The 27,363-nt window shown below is 38.2% G+C and overlaps 1 protein-coding gene across 2 annotated transcripts in view; it reads left to right on the top strand.

Moving 5' to 3' along the window:
- The window catches only part of CCNYL1 (cyclin Y like 1), a 73,531-nt gene extending 47,670 nt beyond the window's left edge, over positions 1-25,861 (top strand). Inside the window, exons 6-12 of one of the 2 annotated variants that reach the window (XR_006355782.1) lie at positions 1,035-1,086; positions 14,331-14,450; positions 16,346-16,512; positions 18,757-18,919; positions 21,120-21,541; positions 24,939-24,996; positions 25,388-25,861. Coding sequence is in view for 1 of the 2 variants with exons in the window: in XM_043998290.1 (XP_043854225.1) it covers positions 1,035-1,086; positions 14,331-14,450; positions 16,346-16,512; positions 18,757-18,919; positions 21,120-21,236 (619 nt within the window). In the remaining variant the exon portion in view is untranslated. Of the gene's footprint in view, positions 1-1,034; positions 1,087-14,330; positions 14,451-16,345; positions 16,513-18,756; positions 18,920-21,119; positions 22,439-24,938; positions 24,997-25,387 lie in introns of those variants that run through there. The other variant, XM_043998290.1, reaches the window with a different exon arrangement.
- Positions 25,862-27,363: the final 1,502 nt, after the last annotated feature.

Genomic DNA, 27,363 nt, shown 5'->3' with positions numbered 1-27,363 from the left:
TATTTACAAAGAGATGCTGTGCCTGTGACATGTATTCATCCCAGTCAGAAGTACGAAAAGGAAGAAAAAGAAGGTGATTATACATTTAATACATGTGTTCTCATTTCATCTGTTTTAAGAGCATATTATTTTAGTTGTAATTAATTAGTAATTTTGAATTAAATGGGCACAGTAAATTGGTGAGGCAAAACTTTGAATGATTTACTTGTTTAAAAATTTTTTTTTTTAAATACCCTATTGACTCAGCCTGAGAAGTAGTTTGCCTTAGTGGAGAGGAAGGGAGCTGGTCAGATCTGGGAACAAGTCCTGCCTAATTTAATAGTTACTGGATTTGTGGGCAAGTCCCTTAACCTTTCAGTGCCCCATTCAACAGTCATTCATCAGGCATTGCCCTCTACCTTAAGGAAGAGAGGGAAAGGGTTTCCTTATATCACTGAATGGACAAAATAAAATTGGTTCAACAGTAATATAACAAAAGCTGGAAAGAATGGGAAAAAAATCTCTAAAAGGTTCATATATTGTAGAGCTTCTAAAAATTCTTTAGGAAAATGAAAGCATGACATCTATTACCTAACATGTCTTCCCTTTCTATAAGGATTAAGGTAAACCCTTATACACGCTATTGTATTTTGCAATTGGGAATGTCACTAAAGATTTTTTTTTCTTTAAAGTAATATGTGAATTAACAGAAAAACAAAATTGTAGGGTCTTGGCTTTAGGTTAACAAAATTATAGGGTTATGGTTTCAGTTTAATACTTAATGGTTATTGCCCATTAAATAGTTAAAGGCAGCATTGGCAGATCTCATAATCTTTTATCTTGAATTGAGGTTCTAAGTTTCAAAGAGAATAGAGAAAATATAATGCTAGAATCTAGGAAAAGAATTTACAAAACCATATACATATATATATATATGTACTGTTAAACATGTTAAACTTTAAGCTTCCTTCTACCCCCAATGGAAGATAATTTTCTAAGTTGGTAACTATTTTCCTGAATTAGTTTAAAAAAAAATGCATGCTCTTGTTTTATAGAGATTCAGATAGATCCTTGGATATTTTTGATGAGAAATCACATCCACTCACAGTAAGTGTCTTTTCCTGAGGTTTTTTCCTATAAAATCATCTGTGTTGGTTTTTTCCCTATTATCTGGTTTGTATTTTTAAAATCACTATAAGAAAAAAAATTCTAAGTTAGAAGATCAAAGTTAATATCCTATATGTAGTTTTAGCTTGATAATCTTGTACCTATTCTGATAGTCATGTACAAAGAAATAACTGATTATTTCAAATAGCACAAAATATGAATTGTTTTTGATACTTTAGGTAATTAGTGGTCCATGGTGAGTACCGAATGGCTCAGATTAGAAAATACCAAGAAGATTTACAGCATATTTTTCCTTTATTGTTAATGAAAACTTTCCAAACATAAACGTGATTACTTAGGTAACAAGGGAAAGCCTTAACATGCTCTGTTTGGCAAAATTGTTTAAAAAACCAAACCCAACCAAAAAAACCCAAAAACCCTCACCTTTTAAAAGTTAAGAGATAAAGTTGATAATTCTGGTAAGCTGTTTAAAAAATAGTATATAGCATATTAGAAAACATTGTATTATATAATAGGACTATCATTAAACAAGTGATATTTTCTCTAGTAGTTTAGAAAGACATTTATGGTAGATTCTTAGTAAAAGACTTAAGAATTAGTATATGCAAAAGCTGAATATTTCACTTATCCTTCTTGACCCTGCTATCATGGTATAAGAGGAGAAGGAAAGATAGGGAGTTTTAGTGAAAATAATCTGTCAAATCCAGAATATTAAGATGCCTCTTAAATCAAGATGCCACTGTAAATTGTTACAGTGAAATCAAACATGAAAATCAAAATTAAGTCACTTGACGGTAAGTTGGAACTATCTTCTTATAACTTTAATTATTTTGATCCATTGATTGAAAATCTGCTCATATAAGTCTTTTGTCTAGCAGCTATACTTTTTTACTTTATTGACTTATTGAGGAAATTTCCACACTAAATTTCAAGGGTAGTAAGCTAAACACATCACAATATTAAGAGAAGCATGAGTAGTTGATCATAGGCTATTAATCTAATAAGGCTTTTTAATAGTGGGCTGTGAAAAGCTCTTTGGAAGGACTTGATATAAAATATGATTTTTAAGGTGGTAAACATTTGCATTGTGCACTCCCACTTTCAGTAGACTGTTTAAGCTGACCATTTCCACAATAAGTGGAATTCAAGAGGACCTGAGTTCAAGTGCGGCCTCAGACATTTGACACTTACTAGCTCTGTGACCCTAGGCAAGTCACTTAACCCCAGGTGCCTTACCAGAAAAGGGGGGAGGGAGAAATTATTTATATTGAGGGGACTGATAAATTGAAATCTTTTGGAATTAGTAAAACAAAAATTTAGTATCACTTGATATCACAGACAAGTTAATGGAAAAGAAAATTGTCTCAGATATTCAAGAAATTTATATTGGTAAATTTTAGGTTATCTGAGCCTGGTGTTGTCTTGAATCATTCTTGTATATTGTTTCTTTATTGTTGAGTTGACCTTGATTAACAGAAAAGAAAAGGGAGTTTAATTCTTAAAATGACATTGCTGTTTCTTGATTTTTAAAAATTTATTTTAGTGGTGTTTCTGAACCAGGACAGCAAGTAAAATAGCTTTTTTTCTAAGTAGGTAAAGTAATATAACTTGGGGAAATGTTAACACAAAAACTCTAGTCACATTTTTAATTGGACATTTCTTTATGTGGAAGATCATTTAAGACTAAAGTGATGATTACAGTCACCAACAATTTCCCCCCATACTTGTGGTCTTTCTTTAACATGTGTATATTTCAAGAGATTGAATGCCAAGGTTGTCACCTCTTTGTCTCTCTTCTTAGGGCCTAGTACTACTGCTTTGGTCATAGTAGAAGATCAGTAAATGTTAGTTGGGTTGTTAGTTTTACTTGAGAATGTTTTCATTAAGAAAAGTCTTCCCAGGGGGGCAGCTAGGTGGCTCAGTGGATAGAGCACTGGCCTTGGATTCAGGAGGACCTGAGTTCAAATCCAGCCTCAGACACTTGACACTTACTAGCTGTGTGACCCTGGGCAAGTCACTTAACCCTCATTGCCCCGAAAAAGAAACAAGAAAAGTCTTCCCTAGTGGTACTGCTGATCTCAAGAGGATCCCAGCCCCGCTTTGGTTGGATGAGTGACTCTGGCTGCCCCCTGATGTTTTCCTAAAAACTCTACCCCACAAACTTCTTCTGATCATTTGCTTCATTGTATGTCCTGGACCAAGGCTCAGAAATCAGGATCAACCCTGGCTGGAGACTGTCCCCCTGCCCCAAGTGTTCTGAAAGATCTAGATTTCTGAAGGAAATTTAGGACCCTCTTTACTCAACTTATTCCATCAAACTCAAAGACCAATTTAAATTGGATAGTTACACTTAATTCTTTTTAGCTTGGCAATTTAGAGGAATAGAAAGTTGCATAAGACTTTCTGAAGTTTTCCAGGTTGATATGTGCATGAGTATTATAAATTTCTGAACACCATTTGATTCCTAATTGCATTCTAAAGGTAAAATAAGTTTTAATTATCTGACAGATCTTACCATAAGAAAATTCAGACTGGCTAAAAAAAAAAACCAATGTAACAAAAATAAAGAGAAATTTAATAGGCATAAATACCCATTATTAAGTTTAAAAAAATGAGATTTTATAAAGATCAGCTCTGAAAACTATTTGTTTTCATTATCTACCAACAATTCTTGCAATAGGAACCATGCTTATACTAGTAGCTCTAGTATTCTTCTTCTTTTTTTTTTTTTTTGGTGGGGCAATGACTTGCCCAGGGTCACACAGGTAGTAAGTGTCAATTGTTTGAGGCCAGATTTGAACTCAGGTCCTCCTGAATCCAGGGCCAATGCTCTGGATACACTATGCCACCTAGCTGTCTCCATCTAGGATTATTCTAAGTGAAACTGGAATGCATATGTTAGCTTTTTATTTTTATTTCTTTCCCCTTCCCCTTTCCCCTTTTCACTCCTTCAGTAGAGGAATAGTTGATTTCCTCTTGAAAGAGGCCTTTTCCTTTAAATTGTTGCTAAGTTAAAATTAAGGCTTCTTTGGAGAACATCTGGCCAGTTACATGGAATTGTTCCATAAAAGAAAAACATTCCCAATGGTGAAAAGAAGGGTGGTATTAAGAGAACTTTCTTCTTTATTTACCTTCTTGTAAAGAAGAAAAAAGGAACAATAACCCTGAGCTTCCTGTCACCTCTTAGAGATCATTTTTAGGTAGTAGAAATCAATAGATGGGTATATGGATTAGCCCAGCCTTCAGAGTCCTGATAAAGAATGTTTCAAGACAGTTATGATTTCATTAATTCCCTAAATATGAGAAAAGTTAATTTAAGAAGAGTGGGAAAAGAAAATTAGATTACATCACTTACATAGGATTTTATATAAATGAAGCCCCCCCCCCCTTTCTGTCCAAGCTCGATCCTTTTGTTTACTGCTCATTATCAGCAAACAGCTTTTATATGTTAAGATTGGCCAGAAACTTGAATTTTATGTAATGGCTGGTTGATTTTATACCTTTGAAATTATGGACACGTGTGAGAGTCACAAAGGTACCAATTAATTTAGTTTTATAGTTTTTTATTATAACTACAGAAGTAGATAGTTTTTTTTCTGATTCTTTTAATTTCATTCATATTTGAGGTAAGATAGCTCTATTTGTTCTATTTTTACATGGTTACAAAGCTCTAAGGCCAATATGTGGAATGAGTATTAGAAAGTTGAGCATAGTAGTACACTGTCTTATTCCAGTTGATTTTGTAAAAGAACATGACTACCTGGCACAGTGGATAAGGCACTGGCCCTGGATTCAGGAAGACCTGAATTCAAATACAGCCTCAGACATTTGAAACTTACAGGCTGTGTGACCCTGGGCAAGTCACTTAACCTTCATTGCCCTGCCAAAAAAAACCCCAAAACAAAAAAAAAAACATGGTTACTTGGGTCTCTCAAAAATAAGTTTATGCTTTACTGGTCTCTGATTTTATCAGTGTGGGCCTTCCTTTCACAGACATACCTTCAAGCCTAACTGCCTAAAGCCATCACTGCCATGTATTAATGAATTTATTCTGATCCAAAGTTAAGTGCTTCATTGGCATGTGAGCTTCAAGAACCCAAGATCACTTACATAGTAGGGTTTGAGAGTAGGGTTTAAGTGTTGTCCAAACTACTTGGGTGCAATGATGAGCGTTTCTCTGATGCTGTAAGAGGTCTTTGCAAAGCCCTTTATATATATTCTCATGTGAGGTGCCCAGATGAAGAAACTGAAGCTCTATGAGTGCACAGTATCAGAGGCAGGATTTGAATCCAAGTCTTCCTAATTCCAAATATAGCCCTGGATCCACTCTGCCGTACTTAGTACTCCCATCCCACCTCCCAGGATATTTCTATTTGTTTAGAGCTTTGAAATCAATTTAGGGTAAATAATAATAGTGATAGCTTACGTTTATATAGTGTTTTACTATTACAAAGCACTTTCCAATAATCTCTTTATTATCATAACAACCTCATGAAATATTTTGCCTGTTTCATAAGTGAGAAAATTGAAATTCACCAGATTTAAGGCAAAGATATGACTCAATCACTGTTTCTTACAAAAATGTAACCAGTATAAAGCAGTTGTCACAAAAGAGAGGGGGAAATATCCTTAGCCAGCAAACACTTGATGACCTTCTAAAGTGGAGAGGGCAAGAAGTGGAAGACAATACTGGTTTAGAATGTAAGCGCATTTTTTAAAACACTGGAGGAGGGGCCAGCTAGGTGGCGCAGCAGATAGAGCGCCGGCCCTGGAGTCAGGAGTACCTGAGTTCAAATCCAGCCTCAGATACTTAACACTAGCTGTGTGACCCTGGGCAAGTCACTTAACCCCAATTGCCTCACTTAAAAAAAAAAAAAACACTGGAGGAGGATGTGGACGATTATGATTAGTATCACCTCATAAAGCAGAGGCAGTAGCTTGGTTATGAGACCCAACTAAGCCAAATTGAAAACCTTGGCCTGGACCATGCTATTTGTTTACCTAGGCTTTTATTTTGTTTATGCATTTAGCTAAATCAAAGATAAGTTATTTTGAAGGATGAAATGGTATGCATGTATGTCTCATTTTTATCCACTGTTAACAGCATTTTTCCAGTTTCCATCTTCCTTAATATAACCAATCTGTGTTTCTTTCTTCATTATATCTCCAGACAATATTGAATTAATAATGATAATAACTAGCATCTATATAGCATTTATAGATTAACAAAGTACTTTACATACATTCTCATTGATCCTCAGACAACACTGAGGTAGGTGCTATTATTTTCATGTCCATTTTACAGATGAGGAAACAGAAGCTTAGAGAAGTTAGTGACTTGCCCAGGGCCCCCACAGCTAGTTAAATGTCTGAGGCAAGGACCCACAAGCTCACCATTATCTGCTGCACCACCCTGCTATCTCCAACCACCTTCCACTATTCCTTAATGTTCCCCTTTATGTTGGGGCAAATCCAGTGTCTTCATTGCCCCCTCTATACAATTTTTGCTGGTCTTGATTCACTCACTTCCTCTAGCTCTCACTGTCTATCTCTCCAAAATTCATCCATCCTTCCAAGCCCTGCTTAAGTCTGATATTTCTTGTGTAGCATTATTCCTCTGGCATTTAACACTTGAGAACTAACACCTTTTGTTCTTGGTACCACAGAAACCATTCCATATTTCATGTTAATCATATCTCCTGACTTGGTATGCTCCTTGAGGAGGAGCATACTTTGCATATATAGCTGTTTCACATGGTTCCTACAGCACAATACAGAACGAATAGTTCAGAGGTTTTAAATCTGAATAAATGGGAGTAAAATCTTTTGTAAAGAAATGCTAAAAATTACTAATGTATAGAAACATCTTAGTAAGGTTTTAGAGACTGAAATATAGTTGATACCAATCCCACAAGTATAGGAAAAGAATACAGAGTTGAGCTGAAAATATGTATTTTCAGTTTGAATTTTAATAAGGTTAAGCTGTTTCAGTTGTTCCTGGTGCTATGTAGCTTATCTGCCAGAAGTGTGCCTTTAGCTAGTTTAAGCAATTAAAGTGTTGATAAAGGAAGTTGATTCGATTAAAACTTTTATAATTCATGGGTATCAAGAGGGAGAGTTGTAAAGGTTTTAATGGGACATTTAAAACCCAGTGTGTGGTGGTTAATTTGTTTAATATTAAAGAATTATAATAAAGGGTCTCTGGTTTTGTTGTTGTCCAGTTTGGGTTTTGGGTTTTGTTTTTTTTTTTGCAAGGCAATGAGAGTTAAGTGACTTGCCTAGGGTCACACACAGCTAATGTCAAGTATCTGAGGCTGGATTTGAACTCAGGTCCTCCTAAATCCAGGGCCGGTGCATTATCCACTGCACCACCTAGCTGCCCTGACTTCTCTGTTTTTAAAAAATAATCTATTAAGGTTTGTGGAGGAGCTATTACCAGTTGGCATTTATAATTAGGTTCATAGATTGAGCACTCCAAGGGACCTTATATACAGGTATTAGGATCATAAATGTAGCTCATCCAGGCCAGCCCCCTAATTTTTATTGATGAGAAAGCTAAGGCCCCCAAGGTCAAGTAGTGGTTCCAGGGCCAAGATTTGAACCCCTTTTCTTAAAATTTCATGCTTCTCCACTGGATCATATTCAATACTTGACTGCTTCTGGTGTTTCTTCGTCATCTATGCCTATGTTTTCATTCTTGTAGTGCCAGAATATTCTTTGGTTGAAAAGAATAGGAAGTAAGGTGGGAGGCAGGAAACTTGGATTCACCAATATTAGATATATTGCCTTTTCCTTAATCATCATAGGAAGACTTTTTCTCCTTGTCTGGGCACTACCACAGGACTTTGCAGACTCCGTAGCAAATAAAAGAAATTTTAAAAATAATTTAAAAAACATTTTTATTTATAATTTTGAGTTCCAAATTCTCTCTCCCTCCTCTCCCCCCTTCCTGAAGTAGTAAGCAATCAGATATAGGTTATATATGTGCAATTATGTAAAACATATCCATATTAGTCATTTTGTATAAGAAGACTCAAAAGAAAAAAAATGAAAGTGAAAAATAGCATGCTTCAGTCTGCGTTCAGTCAATAATATCAGTTCTTTTCTTTGGAGGTGAATAGTAGGTTTCATCATTAGTCCTTTGGGGTTGTCTTGGATCATCGTATTGCTGAGAATAGCTAAGTCATTCACGGTTCTTCATCGAACAATATTGCTGTTACTCTGTACAACATTCTCTTGGTTCTGTTCATTTCACTCTGCATCAGTTCATGTAAGTCCAGGTTTTTCTGAAATCTTCCTGTTTATCATTTCTTATAGCACAGTAATACTACCTTACAATCCTATACCACAGCTTGTTTAGCCAGTCATTCTCCAATTTATGGGTTATCTTCTAGTTTCTAATTCTTAGCTACCACAAAAACAGCTGCTACAAGTATTTTTGTACCAATAGGTCCTTTTCCCTTCTTTTTGACGTCTTTGGGATACAGACCTCCCAGTGGTATTGCTGGATGTGGTGTGGGTATGCACAGTACCCTTCAGTTCACAACTCCACCAACATTGTCCCCGTTTTCCCACGTGCCCTCCAGCATCCAACACTTTCCTTTTTTGTCATATTAGCCGATTCAGGGGCAGCTAGATGGCGCAGTGGATAGAGCACTGGCCCTGGTTTCAGGAGTACCTGAGTTCAAATCTTGCCTCAGACACTTAACACTTACTAGCTGTGTGACCCTGGGCAAGTCACTTAACCCCAACTGCCTTACTAAAAAAACCAAAAAAACAAAACACATATTCGCCGCTTCAATAGGTGTGAGGCGGTACTTCAGAATTGTTTTAATTTCCATTTAAAAGAAATAAATTTAAGAAAATAAAATCATAATCACAGAAGCACAGACCATGAGAATTATAAGGGTCCCAAGCTAAAAAATACCTCTTCTCGGTCTATTGATTTGTGACTACAAGGCCTTATAATCTCTCCCTCTCCTCTTTGATAAATAAAGAAACTGAGATCCTGTGAAATGACTTTCCTTAAAAGATGTGGGAGGGGCACAGTGGCTAGAGCACGGGCCCTGGAGTCAGGAGAACCTGAGGTCAATCCGGCCTCAGACACTTAACACTTACTAGCTGTGTGACCCTGGGCAATTGCCTCACTAAAAAAAAAAAAAAGAAAAAAAGATGTGGGAGACCTTCTGGATGTTGATGTTTCCTGGTTGTATAGAATATTCTCTGCAGTATACTCAGCTAGTCTCTAAGAACACACCCTAAGCACTACTGATTACAACCTTTTTATTCTGGCAAAATACAAAACAGGAGTAGCAGGTGGGAAACTCCTGTTGACTCACTAATGTTTCCTGTTCTGCCATTCCACCAATTAAAACTTCAGTGACTATTTACTTTTAAAATAAAACATAAACATACCAGCTTGGAATTTAAGATGTGTCACAGCCAGGCTCAAGCTCATTTTTCTAGATTTATTTCATCTATTCACCCACCATGTGAATATTGGCCTGCTTGCGTTCTCTGACTTTGTATTCCATCTCCTCTCTCTTTTTGCACAGACTATTCACTTTAACTGGAAAGTACTTCATCCTCACCTACCCTCTCAGGTGTCACCTCCTGTGGAGAAGCTTTTCTTAAAGCCCTGGTCATTCTATATTCTCTCATATCTTGAATTTTCTTGCATTTACTCACCTATTTACCTAGTCTATTTCAGCCTTCCTCCTTCCCAAAGTAATAAGATGTGCAAGCATAGTCACTTTTTCTTTTTCTGCTAATAGGCCCTTAGTAATAGGCCTGTTAAATTGAATGAGAAATCTGTTTGGCTAAGGAGCTTTTGTATTCTTATGCAAACCCCAAACCCTGAACTCTCTGAAAATAGTTTTGATTGGGGGAAGGAGAAGACCTAGGAATATGACAGTAAGAATGAAATGAAATGGCCAAGAGGGGCAGCTATGGACAGCCAGAGGGCATAAAGTGTTTAACAGACAGATAAGAAACTGGAAATAGGCCAAGTAAACTTGGCTACATTCTGTAATTTTCCCTAGGACTCAGAACATTATCTTATCATTGAGTTGAGATCAGAACCAGTTTGGAAGGCTAGTTCATCTCTTCTCTTTTGGGAGGAGGGGAAAGGAAAAAGAGGAGACATATGTCTGAATGCCTCTACTACTTTCCTTTTCAGGTAAAGTATTGAGGGATTTCTTTATTCCTAGAATTTATTCCCTATGAAGGTTAAGAGCTGGCTGTTTGGATAACTTTGAGGACCTAGTTTAATATGCTATATATTTTATATATAATATATATATAAATACCTATATCCATATGCCATATAACTCATTTCCTGTACCTTAAAAGTCCTTGCCGTTTACACAGACCTTTTACAATGCATAAATCCAAATTAAGGCCCCAGAGTATGTTTTTCTGAACTGATTATGATTTGCAGCTACGTGTGATACATAAGTACTTGTTGTTAAATTCTTGATGTTGATTTTACTAGATGGTACTATAAATTCAGTTACAAGTATTATATTTTATTATATGCACAATCTCAAGTCATCAAAGTTTGGGAGTTTCTCATGACTATTGACCTACAGGACACCTCCAGCCTTAAATACAACTATTTAAAAGTGAAGGGCTCTGGGATATAACAGAGAGAATACTAAGGAAGATTTGTTGACCCTCTGCTGGCCTTACTTAGTTCTATTACATTACACAAGTCATTTTACCTCCATGAGGCTGTTTTATCATCTGTAAAATGGAATTGAGCTAAATTGACTCTAACCCCTACATTGTCTCTATTGAGGTTTACATGGTATTTAGTCTGTGGCACCCACTGTGCTAAGCTTTGCCTTACAAATACTTACAACAACCCTGAGAAGTAGGTGCAATTATTATCCTCATTTTACAGATGAGAAAACTGAGGCAAAAATGTTAAGTGACTTGCCCAGGATTACATAACTAGTAAGTGTCTCAAGCTGAATTTGAACTTGGGTCTTCTGACCCCAGGTCTAACACTCTCTCCACTGTATCACCTAGCTGCCCCATGATGAAACATCATATTTTGGGGATTCCTTTTTTATGTTCAGTAAAAGCGCTCATTTTCTGACATTTTACTAACTGAAACACTTTTATAAATTTGGGTTTGATGTTCCCCTCTTCACCCCCAAAAATCTTTAGTCTAAATAACTCATTCTGATACATCAGTCCAAGATCAGTAAACTTTGCTAATTACATAATAAGAAAGCAGTTAAAGTTGGGTCTGAAAAATTTTTGCTTGTACCTCAGGGGAGAAAAATAAATTTTTTTCCCAACTTTTTATGGCTCACTTCAGAAATTCATGAGTATGACCACTATTTTTAAAACTAAAGTTTCTCCTATTCAGCAAACCTTTATTAAGTATCAACACTGTATATAAAACATTAGGTTTAGGCAGTAGGAAAAAAAATGAAAAGTTGAGGTGAAACCTGATTCCTCTACCCTCAGAGAGTTTACATACAGGTATTGACCAAACAGTGCTTACTTTTCTAAGCATTAGGGATACAAAAAAAAAAAAAAAACCTTTTAACAAAGATTTTGCTTTCAAAGAGCTTAAATTCTCATGGAGGAGATGGGCAACATGAGAAAAATGGTAGCTAACATTATTAGGGAGTTGTACAACAGTGCTATGAGAAATTCAGTGGGAGGTTGTTATGGAATTGGAGAATCAAGAGGCTTTTGTGGAAGGAGGTAACTTTTGAGTTGGATTTGAAAGGACAGGGGACAATCTGTGTACATCCATAGACATGGGGAAGGAGTCAGTAGAAAGAATTATTTAAAATGTGTGGGAGGGTGAGGGAAAAGGTATGGGATCAAAGGAATACAGAAAATTGTCCTTGGTGATGATTAGACATTTCTTTAAGGACCACAGGATCTTAGAGCTGAAAGGGACTTTAGGGGCTGTCTAGGCCAAGCCGTCCCATTTTACAGATAAGAAATTGAGGCTCAAAGAGGTGGAATCAAAACTTGGCTTGCTCTTTCCATTATACCACAGTACCTGTTTCTGGGGGTAAAAAGAGTAGCTGACATTCAAAGCAGTTGAGGGAGTTCATGTTAGGAGACCTTTGTCACCTCATTGAAGTAGAAGAAGCTGTAGGAGTGGGCTTGGCAGAAGGTGGGCAGTCATACAATTGATGGCTAAGGTAGAGAAAAAACGTTTGGAGCAATTAATCCTGGGGAATGAGATAATACTAATAGTAGAGTCACTGACTTGTCCAGCCCCAGAAGAGGGGTCTACCTGATATATACATTAGCTTTGTTTGGTAACTTTTCCCAGTGATTCCTTAGCATCCCTCCAATAGGAAGAGAAAAGTTGGTGGAGTGTATTTGGGAATGAGGGTTAACAGTGTTGGGGGAGACAAGGTCACAGGGACAAAGGATTCTGGTACGTAGCACATGAAATGCTAAAGCAGCTGATAGGTCTAAGACTTGATATGAACGCAAAGCCATTTCTGGGTGGGCAATAGCTAATGGATTAACAGACTAAAGATGGGTCGAGGGGACCTGGGAGTGTGATAAGGGTTAAATCAGTTTAGTGTGAGTCGTCTAAATGTAAGGATTCAAAATTGCAATTAGAGAATAAAATTTCCAAATCGAGTTATTTAGAAATAGAAAATACAAGTTTCTGGAAAAGTGTGGTGATTTGAATCTTCTGATTGATTAAGCCCAAAGAGGAAATGATACATGTCTGTTGTTCTGGCTGATGTACATAGCAGAATAACCCAGAGGATAAGTTCATTAGATTGAAATTTTTCAGGTGAGATGTTTTTATACATAAACATTTTGGGTAAAAAACTTCAGAGTACTTGATAAATGATATCTAAATGGTTTAGAAGTGCTAATGTTTTGGACCTCCCCCTCCCTTATTCTGTGGCCATCCTTGACTCTATTGCCACTGCTGCTGGTGAATTGATGTAGTGATTGGAAAACTATAGATTTGTGTTTCTAGTCTTATTCCTCTGAGCCTAATTGCTTTAGCAAGTATTTCTCAGCCTTGCCAAGATTATCCATGGCATGGAGGCATATACTCTAAGCAACATTTTATAATAACCTCATTTATACATTATAACCAAATCCCAGGATAAAGCTAATGATTAAAAAAAGATAAGTCATTCCATTGCTAGCCCAGGGTGAAAATTGAATTAATAGTTTTGGGGAGTGTTCACTTCCTCATTGTAAAGTTTATTACACTGCTCTTTATTATATTGCTCCTTTGGAACTAACTGTTCCCTGGAATGGATTTTATCTCATGGGTCCTTTGTGGCACTAGTGAGCTGTGAGGCAGGGCGTACCTGCAGCCTGTTTTTCCCAAGAGTTTAACACTTAGCTGAGTTTTTGTATTGACAGCTTTGTTTCCCCCAACATGGAAGATCACAAAAACATTTACCGTAATCGTACTGATTTCACTTCTAAGCTAATGCCTTCTTTGTTGTACCCTGGTTACTTCTGCTTATTTTAAAATTGTTTTGGTACTTGACTAAGGAAAATCACTAAAAGATCAAATTCCTATTCAGGCAATTATTGAATCTTTGCCTATGCAGAAAGCAAGATATAAAGCATTGGTGGGCTTTGGCAGAAGGTGGCAGGGGGCACGGTGGCACGGTAATAGCAATCAGAAGTATCCTGTTAGGGAGAGAGAATTATTTTGAAAGTCCTATCACTGGATTATCTATTGACATTTGGGGCTAGGTGAACAGATCTTAGCAACGGTCCTCAAACTATGTTTTTTAATTCTTCTTATCTAATGTTTCTTTTCTTTCTTTCCTTTTTAATCTATCACTGTTCTCCTGTTGTACTCCCCAACTGTAATCAAGACTGAGAGGGAAGTGAACTTGGGCAGATCCTCAGGTTCATGCTGCTTCATCTTCTCCTCATCCCCAGAGGCCAGACTGATTTCAGGGCAGGCTCACCTTAGAGTGAACCTGAATCTTTAATGTAGCCCTGGAACCGACCTGAACTCCTGAGACTCTCAGAGCGGGGGTGACTGAGGGGCCAGTCTGGATCTCCTAAGGACTCTGGCCTTTAGGCCTTGGTGAGGTACAAGGTCCAAAATTGACTCATAGAATAGTCACATGGCAAACATACTCAAGTGTACTCACTAGAACAGCTGCACATTTCTTAAAAAACATATTGTAAAAAGGACTTTTTTCTTCCCTGGACACTGAGTGCTGCTGCTGTTGTTTTTCTTTCAGCGAGATGATGTTCCCGATGACTACTTCAAGCATGACCCTGATCACAAGCATATTTACCGATTTGTCCGGACACTCTTTAGTGCTGCACAGCTAACAGCAGAATGTGCAATCGTCACTTTGGTGAGGCGTTTCTACTTTGTATCCACATTGTATGTACTGTGTCATATTAAAAATAAGATTCTTAAATGACAAAGCACCATTCAACCTGTCACAGAAAGATGACTTGTATACGTTTTTTAAAGTAGTCAGTGTGGTGCTCACTAACCATCCCATTGAGTGCAGAGTCCCCCCAGTGGTGAGAGAGAAAGGTGGAGAAGGCTGAGCTAGGGGATAAAAAAGAAACTTTTCATCTTTGTGTTTGATTCAGGTTTCAGATAGTTGGCAGTTCATATCACAAAACCAGAACTGCTGTTGAAAGTGTCAAGAGAACCCCCAAAGTTGAATGCACACGGAAATTGAGCTTCTCCATAGTATGTGGAAGGGCCAGTCCAAGGAGGTTAGCCAATCTGGGCTCTCAGTCTGGTAACTTTCACGATCATTCAATGTATTTTCTGGAGTTGTTTTTTGTCTTTGTGTAGAAGGCTTCAAATAGGTGATAAATAGATGGATATAGATATGTGTATATATAGTCATGTAACTGATGGACAGACAAGTCTGTTTCTGTGTAATTCAGCTTAGCATCTCGTCTGGTTCATCTACAGAATCAGTGTTATTTGTACAACACTTGGCAATCTTGTGAAATGACAGGGGTGGTTCGTAGGGTGCCAGTGACTGGCAGCACTTCTAGTTTATGGGATACTGATCAAGTGCATTTTGTGGTGAGCTGAAACAAGTAGCTAAAAAAATCATAATTTGGTGGGGGAGGAGGAAGAAGGTTAAAAAGGAGGCAGGCAATTTGGACATACTTTTTAATGGACAACTTTAAACAAAGCTATTCTTTCAGCTAGCCAACCACAAAACACTTTTGTGCTGCTTGTTGTCTTCAGTGTCACACTGCAAGTTAGCCACTGGGAGGCTCTCTTGACCATCCGTTTTCACCCTTAAAGCCAGAGTAGCATTCTAAATGCTAATGAGCCAAAAGCAACTAAATTTGTCCCTTGTTTCCCCTCCCCGCACAACATTAATAAGTATAAAATCATTCTAATAGCTTTGCACACAGTAGGTATGTAGTAAATATTTGTTGAGTGAACCTGAACTTGGCTTCCCAGTGCTGCTCATTATGTTTGAAGATGAATACTGTTGATTCATTTTATACAACAGTGGGGAAAGTAAGTGCTGGATTTGCACTTGGAAGACCCAGGTTTGGTTAGGGTCCTGCCATGTACTTGACCTTGAGCAAGTCATTTAACCTTTTGGGGCCTCAGTTTCCTCATTTGTAAAAGGGATTGGATTAGGTGACCTAAGATCCCTTCTAGCTCTAATCTTTTATGACCTTACTTTCAATAAAATGTATTCTTCCAGTAGCAGATTGGTTTCACTGAGCCATCCACCCTTTATGACCAGGGGCACACATTTTGAGCTGGCTGCCTATGGGTTTGCAAATTCAGGGTCCTCACTATGAGGATGGAATCCATATATCCTTGGTTTTGTTCTTTGTTTTAACAGCTGAGCTGAATGTCTGCTCATTGCAAATTTAGTGTTGATGCATTGAACTTTTAAAAAATATCATCAAATAGACAACAATTTCCCCCAAGGTAATTAATATTTAGTTTTATTTATAGATGTTTGTTGCTTCCAAGACATAACTAGAATACTGGTAGAACCAGTAAGGTTCTATAAATTATAAACTAGAATAAAACTTCATGGTGCAATTTAGTTATGAAATAAGACTGTGTTGAAAATTATTTGAGGTTTGCATGATTGAAATCAGTCCTTTAAGTTAGAGTTTCAATTTGGTTTTAAGAATAAGTTAGTAAAATGGAGTTTTATTTTCCTGAGCTAACCAGTTGCCTGTAATAATTTGACATTGTCATTACACTGAACTAAAATTAAAGGCCAATGATCTGCTTTTTCAGGTTTACTTAGAAAGACTTTTAACTTATGCTGAGATTGACATTTGTCCGAGTAACTGGAAAAGAATTGTTTTGGGAGCCATTCTTCTTGCTTCCAAGGTTTGGGATGACCAGGCAGTTTGGAATGTGGACTATTGCCAGATCTTGAAGGACATTACAGTTGAGGACATGTAAGTTGTGAACTTTCTATCGCCACATATATCACCCTGCCTGTTTCAGACAGAACCCTATGGTGATATTCCATTTGTAATTGATCCACAGATTATTTGTTTGTTTTCAAAAGTAGAAAAATTTTTATAACTCAGATTTTTAAAAGTTATTTTTGAAAGGATAGAAATTGAGGCTGGACTTGTAATTTTGCTGGTATTGGGAACTTCCCCAACATTGCAATATGTCTCTGCAATCTTAAGTGACCTGCCCCTGCTCTCACCTGCTTCCTTCCCCATCTTTTGTCAGGGTGATAAAGCAATCAGAAAGTGTCAAGAGAACCTTATAACTACATGTAAATATTTCCTCTTTTTCATCCTTCCATTTTGCTTCCTAAATCAGTTTTCCAATTGCTCTAGAAATTGATGAAATTAAGATTTCATTTGCTACTAAATACTTGGAATAATTTTTTCAAAGCCTGTTTATTACCTCTCTTAGTGAAATTAAGTTCTTCCTTGGAAAGAGCAAACAAGAGACCTAAATAGCTATTAATCAACGAATTCACTATATGTATAAATGACACGCTCCTCATGCTTTTAGCTTCGACATTTGTTTAAACACACACAAAAACGTAGACTTTTGCATGCTGTAGGTGTACTGACTTGTTTCAGTGATTAAATCTCTATTAATAGACATGTTAATCCTATGAAGTGCCGTATCACTACACAATTAAAATGGATTAGGGTGACGAGTATAAAAGAAATCGTGACGTGCATTTGTTCATGAAGTAAGTCAAGCCCTGATCAGCTCATCATCCAAACATGTTGAGATTTACATTTCTATAGGCTTACCACCACATGAACAGGAAATTAATTTTGCCAGTAGGTTAATAGGACCCAAGATGACGGAATAGAAAACCACAAAGCTTTGCTCACATTATAGCGGCTCTCTGCGGAATGAACCATTGGTTTTTGCATGTGTTTTTCTCTCCAGTGAGTAAAATAGATTTTTTTAAAAGCTTAAAATTTGTATAGCTTAACCAGTAAGTTCCTTTCATTCTTCTTAGGACCTTTTTAGTCCTGTTAATAAAGAAATACTAAAATTCCCAACAAGGGCTGCAAAGACTGGGGTTTTTTGTTTTGCTTTTTTCATTTGCTGACCTTTTTCCAACTTGTCCCAGGTTTAGGTTCACTTTTAGGAAGGGACGATAACGCCATACAACTCCACCATTTTTCTTCTCGATATTATTAGACTTGCCACCTTGCTATTTATACAGCTCAAGTTCACAGAGTATTTCACTCTGAAAGGCAACAAAGGCCTCTTCATACTATTTTTTAATAAATGCTTCTGTTTTAAATGGTGGAAAGCTTGACTTTCCATGGCACAGAGGGATTTACATCCCAGGTCTCTGGTGGACAGTAGGACGTAGGCCTCAATTTCCAAACCCTGCCAAGAACATACAAATGCACCGCTCCTGCCCTGGCCATGGCTCATTTTGTAAAGTGGGTTTGGTATGAGACAAATTTTATCTTTGATCTCTTTGCTTTTCGTTGATGAAAAGAGTATTTTCTCCTGTAGCACTGACCAGGCAGTGTGTGTTAAGATGAGCAAAAACTTGCATTGTGCCCTTTGACATAGTGTGAGGGGGAGGAGGGAAAGGAGGGGTGTCCACCTCGGATCCAGCGCTACTTATTTATTTATTTAATATTTTGGAGATGAATCCTTGTTGCTTCAAGAGGCTTTTTTTTTCTTAGAGATAATAGCAGTAGCTCTTCATAGATCCATTTGTTGCCGTGGTGATATGCCTACTCCTTTTGTTGGTCTGCCTCTACTTCAATAAACCCCTTCCTGTTATCAGCCTGGTGAAAATGTCTGCAAGTTCTTCAGAGCTAATAAACAGCATACATCATTCCTTTCATCTGATCACTATAGTGGGGCCTTGGGAGAGTGAGAATGGAGTATGAATTGTCCAGCTGCACTAATGGAACTCTGAAGAATGAGCCCCCTAAGTCAGCAGCACGAGAGCACAACGGTGCCATAACCTTTCGCCCCGATATACCTGATGGAAAGTGCTGGGATCCAGAAAGGAGCGCAGATAACCAAACCTCCTTTGAACATTAAGTGTATTCATCCAGCTGCTAGCCTTTATTTATTGCAAAACAGAAGTTAGAACCGTCCTGGTAGCTTAGAATGATATTTTTAAAGGGGGACTGAGAGTTTGACTAAAACTGTTGACTGTATTGTGTTTCTTCTCTAATCTTCCCCAGGAACGAGATGGAAAGACACTTCTTGGAGCTCCTGCAGTTTAATATTAATGTTCCTGCCAGTGTTTATGCCAAATACTACTTTGACCTTCGCTCCTTAGCAGATGACAACAACTTGAGTTTTCTGCTGGAGCCCCTCAGCAAGGAGCGAGCTCAGAAACTCGAGGTAAAGAATCTTGGGGGGTGCGGAGCTGCAGCGTTGGTAGTTAACAGAACTGAAAGTCTGTTGCTAGACATGGTCAATGGTAATTAGAAAAACAGCCTTTTTATATTAGCATGCTGAAGAGTTTAACCCTTCGGTATCAGCATTTCCGGTGCTGCTTTTGTGGTGAGGGATCTTACAAAGGACAGAAGTTATGTGTGCTGTCCTTGAGCATCGCAGTTCAGATGAATGTATCAAAGCAAATACATGTGAATTTGAACCCTCATAGAAACACGCAGCTCCAATTTCTTGGAATCATATTCCATGACATCCAGGCGTCTTACAGAGCTTACTTTGGTGACCACTTTGAACTCAGTTTCTAGGATCTTATTTAAGACATAGGTCGCAATCTGTTCCAGTGGAGGTCATGAAATGCCCATATCGATATGACTGACACTAGACTGCCTCAGACTGCTCTTGAAGGAAGTGTTCAATTCAGCAGTCATTAAGTGCCTTTTGTGTGCATGCCTGTACTAGGGACAGGAAAGTCACTGGATTTGGCATCTAAAGGAAGACCAGGGGTTGGCACTTGGCTCTGCTTCTGACTTAACTGGGAGAGTTGGGACACATTCCTTAACTTTTCTGACCTCAGTTTCCTAATTTTTAAAAGGAGAATAATAATCTATCACACCTACATTCAGAGTGAACATCAAAGATAGCATAATTGAAGGACAAACTACCCAAACACTCTTCTCTCAGAAGCATAAGCTTCTGGATCCAGTTGTGTTCAATTACTTTATTGCTTGGTTTTGATATGGGGGGTGTTTTTGTGGTCGTAGGCCTATATTTTTGTTTGCTTGAATTGTTTATAAAAGTTGAAAATGTATTAATTAAAACCATTGACTATCATAAGGGGGAAAATTTAAATCTACTATCATTCAATCACATCAGAGTTTTGGGTTTTGTTTTTTAATTAAGCAGAGGACTGTAGTGTAAAACAGTCGATAAGGAGATCACTGCTTGCTCCAAACCATAATCTACCCTCTGGACTTTAAGGACAGTTGGCAGAATGTAATGTGTAGTAATGTTATAGGCCTTCGGGTCAGTCAGTCATCATAGAACAAAATCTTTAACACTGGATGTGACACAGTCATCACATCACTGAATTTAGCATTTCCATGCTTCTTTAGTGACATAAACCAATCTAAAACCAAATAACATTTAACATTGACTTATTTTCTAACAAAAACTTCCTAAAACTCTGGATTAGGACCAATTTTTTTCTTAACAAAATGGACAGTTGGCATTTTATTGTGTTTAGCCATTTTTTAAAAAATAAAATTTGCTTTTTCCCATTAATAGTAATACACCTTTTCTTTCTCCCTCCTACTCCCCAACTCCACTGAAAAAGAATTTTTTAAAAGCCTTGTAACAAATATGTATAAGTCAAACAAAACAAATTCCTGCATGGACTGTTTCCAAAAAGAAAATGTCTCCGTCTGTACTCTGTTTTTAACCATTTGTGAATAACTTCAGTAGACCATAAAGTGTTCATCACTATTATGGTTACAAAGTACTAGGACTGATTTCTATAAGCCACGTGTGAAAATTCATCTGGTTAATTTAGAACTATGTTAGCAGGGCATATGAGCCAACTTATCTTTGCAGTGAGCTTTCTCTAAGAGTTAGGAAGGTGCTGAACAGAACTTAATGAAGCATCATTACGCAGGTGAGTAGCCATACATTTCATTACCTTGGACCCTCGTGAACACTGTCTTTGGGGTCATCTTTGTCATGGAACTTTATTATAAGTAAAATCACTTTTTGCATGCTTTGGGTATTTCAGTAGAATACAAGGTAGACTCTCTTTATTTTAGCATGCTCCAGTTATTAGTACAGTAAGATTTTCCATCTAATGTAGACATCAGATCCATAGAATTTACACAAATATACATGAACCACTTTTAAGGAGCAAATGAGGTTGTGATAAACGGACACTTTTTTAAAAATGGGATGCATTATTTCTGACAGATGGGAATTCAGATTTTTGTATAGTCTTATTCCATTTCTTTTCCCTAACATTCTTTCCAGCAACAAAAAGGGTGTTTTGAGGTAGCTTACAGGATAGAAGCCAAGAGTCCTAAGTATAGGTTCTCTCCTCACAGAGGCTAATAGAGAGGGAGGCTCTGAATTTCTAAAGCTTTGATTCTCTCTTCTTCTCTAGGCTATTTCCAGACTGTGCGAAGACAAATACAAAGACTTGTCCAAAGCTGCCATGAGACGATCCTTCAGTGCTGATAATTTAGTCGGTATCCGCCGTTCTAATGCCATCCTCTCCTGAAGGAGAAGTGAGGTGCAACGCGTCAGAAAGCCAGCATCCCATCCGTAAAGAGCGGAGAAATGCTCCCTGCCCGACAACCAGCACTTGATGGTGTTTTCAGCAAGAGGAAGGGCACTGACTCCAAGGCACTCGGGGACCTGAGGATCACACTCCATAGGAAAGATGGGACCTTGTCAAAGCAGCACATTCTCCTGTCCTTTTTAATGTATCCAGAGGTGCAAAAACAAACTTTATAATGAAACCTCCTGAATCCCACCCCATACACAGATGTTTGCTTACTGTGTAGGCCTATAGCTGTGAACTATGTAAGTTTTTTTTAAAAATTAGTAGTTTTAAATTTTAGCATTTAAACACTAACCATGTGACTCTAGTTAAAACGTTCCCTCTCCTTTCCAACCACTCCAGAACCTTGCTGCATATGCCTTTCAGAGTCAATGCAGTATTAACTTTAGAAAATGGGACTCTTAATAAAGCATCAAGCCACTTAGGAGCAGATACTGTAGCATTGATCAGCGTCGAAAGGTTTTTCCTCCGTACCTTGTTACTGTTAATGCTGCTAATTACTATTAGCAATTGACTTAAATTACGCTGCTGGGCAGAGTGTATGCTGGCTCTGGATCACCATGTCATCCTAGTGAATACAGTATGCAGAGAGTCTTAAGTATTGGGTTTGTGAGCAAAGAAAATTTCTATTGGGTCCATGCTGCTTGTGAATTATGGTGCTTCTCATTTTGTTCCTTTTGCTCCTACTCTGGAAAATATGCAGACTAAAATTTTTTCATGCAGTGAAGGAAGTGGGTTAAAACACTTTAATCTTCCAAACATGGTGATCCAGTGACAAGTAATTAGTGTAATATACTTCTTGAAGTTTTATTTCCTGAAGCGTCATCATGCTTGTATTTACAGTGGAGTTTACAATGCAAGATACGGTTTATTTTCAGTCTCCTGAAATTTCTGCTTTTAGATTTTGGAGGGTTTGAGGGAAGAAAAGGGGGAAGTGGTAGGGAATTGGATTCACAGTGAATCTGTAATGAATTACGGAATTAGAGGAAATTGGACTCAGCGATAGTGATAGATGATTACTCTGTTCCTAACATAACAGACCTATCCAAACTTTGTAAACTTTAGGTGGAACTTAGGTGTAGTACAGTTTTGTTCCCTCTCATTCTTGGTGTCGAGAGAGAGAGAGAGAGAGAGAGAGAGAGAGAGAGAGAGAGAGAGACTTAATCACAAGGTCAAAACAAAACAAAACATTATTGTTAGTTTTTGAAAGGTGGGGAAAGGAAGATTCAGGAGATTGGTGTCCACACCAACCAAACGCAAAATAGATCTGAAACATTAGAGCATATTCATAATTTTACCTGGCTTCTCCCTTCTCCTTTCTGTATAGATCCTAGGCATTTTGCCCAGTAAACAAAACATCTCTGGTCTAGGAATCCTGTGTACTCTTTCTCCCAACACAGTAATGCTACATATTAAACCCACAGATCTGCGTGCTGCGGGTCCCATTGTTGTCAAAGGAAAAGAGCTATATAAATGATAAATAATGGTATTTTAAATATTTCAATCTACCAGCTCCAGAAACATGGTTTATGGAGTTTGGAGCTTGGAGTTTCAGGTATTGATTGCAGTTTTATTTTGAAAAGAATGCTACAACTTCAGGTGGTTTTTCTTTCTCATGTTTATATTAAAAGAAAAGCTAATAATAAACTCTATTTTAATTAAAATGTGGTTAGTGTGTTTTGTACCCTTTTTTGGTCCTTAACAAAGCTTGCCCTAGGTGTTTAAATTCATTTTCTTTCAGTCCTTGGACCTAACAGAGGGTTCTGAAAACATTTTCAAACTTTCAGTATGCTTCTTTGCAAATATCCATTTGATCCATACTTCCTTACTTAGAAATCAGTTCTTCTATTCAGACTGTATTTTACTTCTGTCATTTGGCAAAGGAAAATTTTGCTCTTTAAATTGTGTAGAATGCATAAGGTGTGTCTGCTAAGACTTGAAGGTGGTTTGATGTATATATTTTTCTTTAAACAAGCTGAAAGAATGGATGATGAAGTTCAAATCCAGCCTCAGACACTTGACACTTACTAGCTGTGTGACCCTGGGCAAGTCACTTAACCCCAATTGCCTCCCCCCCCCCCAAAAAAAAGAATGGATGATGAGATCCTCTATTTAGCATCTGAATGGAACCTAGAGGCCATCAAGTCTAACCCCCTTATTTCAAAGATGCCCATCCTAGGGGCAGCTAGGTGGTGCAGTGGACAGAGCACCGGCCCTGGAGTCAGGAGGGCCTGAGTTCAAATCTGGCCTCAGACACTTAACACTAGCTGTGTGACCCTAGGCAAGTCACTTAACCCCAACTGCCTCACAAAAAAAATTAAAAAACAAAGATGTACATCCTGAGGCTCAGAAGTCACATGCCTTGGCCAACCAGGGTCTCTCCAAATCCAGCCTTCTTCCCACCCCCAGGTGCTGTCCCTTGACAGAGAGATCTTCATGCCCTCCCTTCCCCTCTCAAGGCCATTAGAATGTACCGCTTGGTCAGTAATAAAGAACTGGCATTTTGGGGGCAGCTAGGTGGGACAGTGGATAAAGCACTGGCCCTGGCTGGATTCAGGAGAACTTGAGTTCAAATTCAGCCTCAGACACTTGACACTAATTGTGTGACCCTGGGCAAATCATTTAACCCTCATTACCCCATTCCCTCCCCCCGCCCCCCAAAAAGAACTGGCATTATAATAATAATTAGATCCTGCATGTCATTGCTAACTCTGAAGCAGATAGGATTGCCAGGCTTGCAGGTCAGAAGACCCGAGTTCAAATCCTACTTCTGATGGTTAGTTCTGAGGTCTTCATTTCATCTACAGAATTGTGATATTATAGTGCCTGCCTCACAAGCTTTTTGAGAGGTTCAAATGAAACTTTGGAAAGTGCTTTCCAAACACTAGCTAGCGTTAGATAAATGCAGTTGTTATGAAACTAGCTTTAACCTCTGGAGAGGGAGGATGAATGAGATCAATGAATTATCTGATGTCAGTGCTAAGAATTGGTTTTGAAACAATAATTAGGTTTTCAGGGTGTAGAATTTGTTTATAAATCAAAGGTTTAAATAGCCTTGGAATCACGAATTATAGAAAGTAGATCATTGTACTATGATAAGAATTTTGGAAAACCATCAAGAAATTTCCCTTACCCCTACCCTAAAGAAATTAGTAGAGGGCAGCTAGCCCTCATTGCCCCCTCCCCACCCCCACCCCCCCAAAAAAGAAATGAGTGTTTCTATGTTTGTCTCCAAATCCTTGTTTGTTTGGTTGGTTTTGGGGGGGGGGTTTGCAGGGCAATGAGGGCCAAGTGACTTGCCCAGGGTCACACAGCTAGTAAGTGTCAAGTGTCTGGGGCCAGATTTGAAATCAGGTACTCCTGAATCCAGGGCCGGCGCTTTATCCACTGTGCCACCTAGCTGCCCCTCAAATCCTATTTTTAGCTGTACTTAGGATATGGAAAATTGACCTAATAGGTTTGTTTTACATGGTTTTCTGTAATACCAGAGGGGGTAAAAAAGGTCATCTACCCAGAAAGCACAGAGGTAGAAGAGGTTGTTACAGAATCTTTTGGGAGACTTAGGATGTTTTTAAGAGCTGTTGAGTTTAAGAAATCATCACTAAATTATGATATTGTGCCTTCTTGCTTGGTGCTTAGGGTGGCTGAGGACAAGTCTGTGAATCGACAACTGATGTAACTGGACCACGCATGATTGGTAAATGAAAAATCTGATAAATTTTTACTCAACTATTGTGTTTAAAAGAACACCCCCCACTACCTCATTAATTCACAATATCCGTATGGTTAAAAACAAACATAATAGAAAATCAAACAAGGTGATTGATACCCACTACTCAGTCATCCTGTTTGATGCTTTTTTTCATGGTATAGAATTATGAGTTAGTATGAGTAAAGTTTGGGGTTTGATATTTCTAATGACTAGGAGAAGAGTGGAAATAATTACATGTAGTCAAAATATACATTAAGCCCAAGGGAAAGGGGATAGGCCAAGGTCCAGTAGGCATTGGCATGAGTAGCATTCAAATTTAAGGTGTATCATTTAGCACAATGGCATTTTATCTCTCTTTTGCTTTGTTTCTCAACAGGAACTTGAACCATTTACCGAAATGGATTAATAAAGATTTGGGTAGGTGGGCTCTAGCATGTGACTACAACTCTACAAAAGGGCAACCAAGAGGTCAGCCAGGTGTCATGGAACCTGGAGAAGATGTAGTAGTATTTTCCTGTGTTGGAAAACTTCCCAGGGTCCTATAGCTGGGAAAGGTATGATGAAGTAAAAATCTCGGGAACGTTCTCCTGTAAGATGTACCTGCGATCCCCTGAAGTGTGATTTTGTGAAAATGGAACATTGTTTCATGGGCTTGTACCCATTCATTTTACCCACACATGCTTTCCTGTAAATGTATCAAAGACTCAACTGAACATTATTCTGACTGGTAGATGCCATTTAGGTTTCAGGTCCTTTGTTATCAGAAGAAGATGAAGACTCTGAACTTAGGGGCCTTATTACTTGAGTGTTAAGCAATAGATAACTCCCCCAACCCTTATCAAGTTGTTAGCACGACCCTACTAACAAATTAAAAACTTTTATTTAACATTTCCGTTTGTTATTTCACTGTCTTCATGTTTCTAGGCAACCTGAATCCCCATCAGAATAGTTCAAACCTAGGATTGTAATTACTTGAAAAAGAAAGGCAGGCAAAGCAGGAGGACGCTTTCCATTTCAAACCTGTGTTCATATTATCAAGAACTTGCAAATCACCATAAGCTAAGCAAAGTGACAAACAGTATCTTATTTATTCTCCTGTTTCAGGCCTTTGGGGGGAAGCTCAGTTCACATGTCCAGCCTATTGGGGGCAGCTAGGTGGCACAGTGGATAAAGCACCAGCCCTGGATTCAGGAGGACCTGAGTTCAAATTCGGCCTCAGACACTTGACACTCACTAGCTGTGTGACCCTGGGCAAGTCACTTAACCCTCATTGTCCCACAAAAACAAACAAAAAAACATGTCCAGGCTATGTTGATACTAAAAGAAGTTCTCGCCCAGTCCTTCTTCCTAACCACATTAAGAAAAAAAGTTTATTCTTGTTCTCTGACCCCAGAGCTGCATTCTTGAGTTCACAGCTACCTGGGAAAAGATTAGCTGGCTGGTGGGGAACTGCCTAAGTGAGGTGCTAGTTTCTAGGCAGAATCTTTAGGTGAAATGCAGCATTTATCAATAAGCTAGGGATTCAGTTACCCAAAGGCTTAATACTCTGACCACCACTTACTGACACTGTCTGGCCTGGCTCTGTACCGGAATGAAAGGTAGAAGATCCAGAAGCCCTTCAGCCCAAGCCTTTCCCTTTGCTCACAGGCACAATCTGTTTGGTTTCTAAGGCAATTTAAAATGAAAACTATTTAAAGTGGGTTTGGCAGGTGAGAGAACAAGTACTTCAGGGTTGGCATAAATGTCAAGAACACCTGTTTGGGGTTTAGGCTGTGGGCATCAGGAAGGCCATCTGGGAAACTAGAGGTGTATAAAAGTTTCGAGATAAGACTACACAGATAAACGGAGAATTGCTGAGAAGACTTTTGCAAACAATGAAATGGAGTCATTGATTACTTTAAATCTTATCAGAATAGCACTAATTTTGAGTATGAGATTAGGGAAATTCATTGGTGCCTGTGGAAACTCTTAAGGTGACAAATTATAGGGCAACTATAATATCTGTTGCAAAAGACCCCAGTTAAAAGTCACTAGGAAGGAGCACACGTTCGTACTACTCAATTCCGTAACGTACACATTACTGAATTTATTTTAAAAATCAGAGCTCTTTTTTTTAAGTATCTATGTTTTCATTTTGTATCAGCAACTGCCATGCACTCTAATTCCACCAGCCTCTCACACCACCTCTTTGGCTTCCTAGAATTCAAGCTTTTTGGTTCTTACCACAAATTCCTCTGTTATTGTTCTCCGTCTTTCATTCATTTCCTCCCACTGTATATGGTTGGTTGGTGCCCTTCTCGTTTTACCTGACCCCATTGTCCTTATAGCCTGCTATGGCCGTTGGACCAATGC

This window comes from Dromiciops gliroides, chromosome 3 (genome assembly GCF_019393635.1).
Source record: "Dromiciops gliroides isolate mDroGli1 chromosome 3, mDroGli1.pri, whole genome shotgun sequence".
NCBI classification, from domain to species: Eukaryota; Metazoa; Chordata; class Mammalia; order Microbiotheria; family Microbiotheriidae; genus Dromiciops; species Dromiciops gliroides.
The sequence above is the reverse complement of the archived record's forward strand: the minus strand, read 5'-3'. Positions and strand labels throughout refer to the sequence as shown.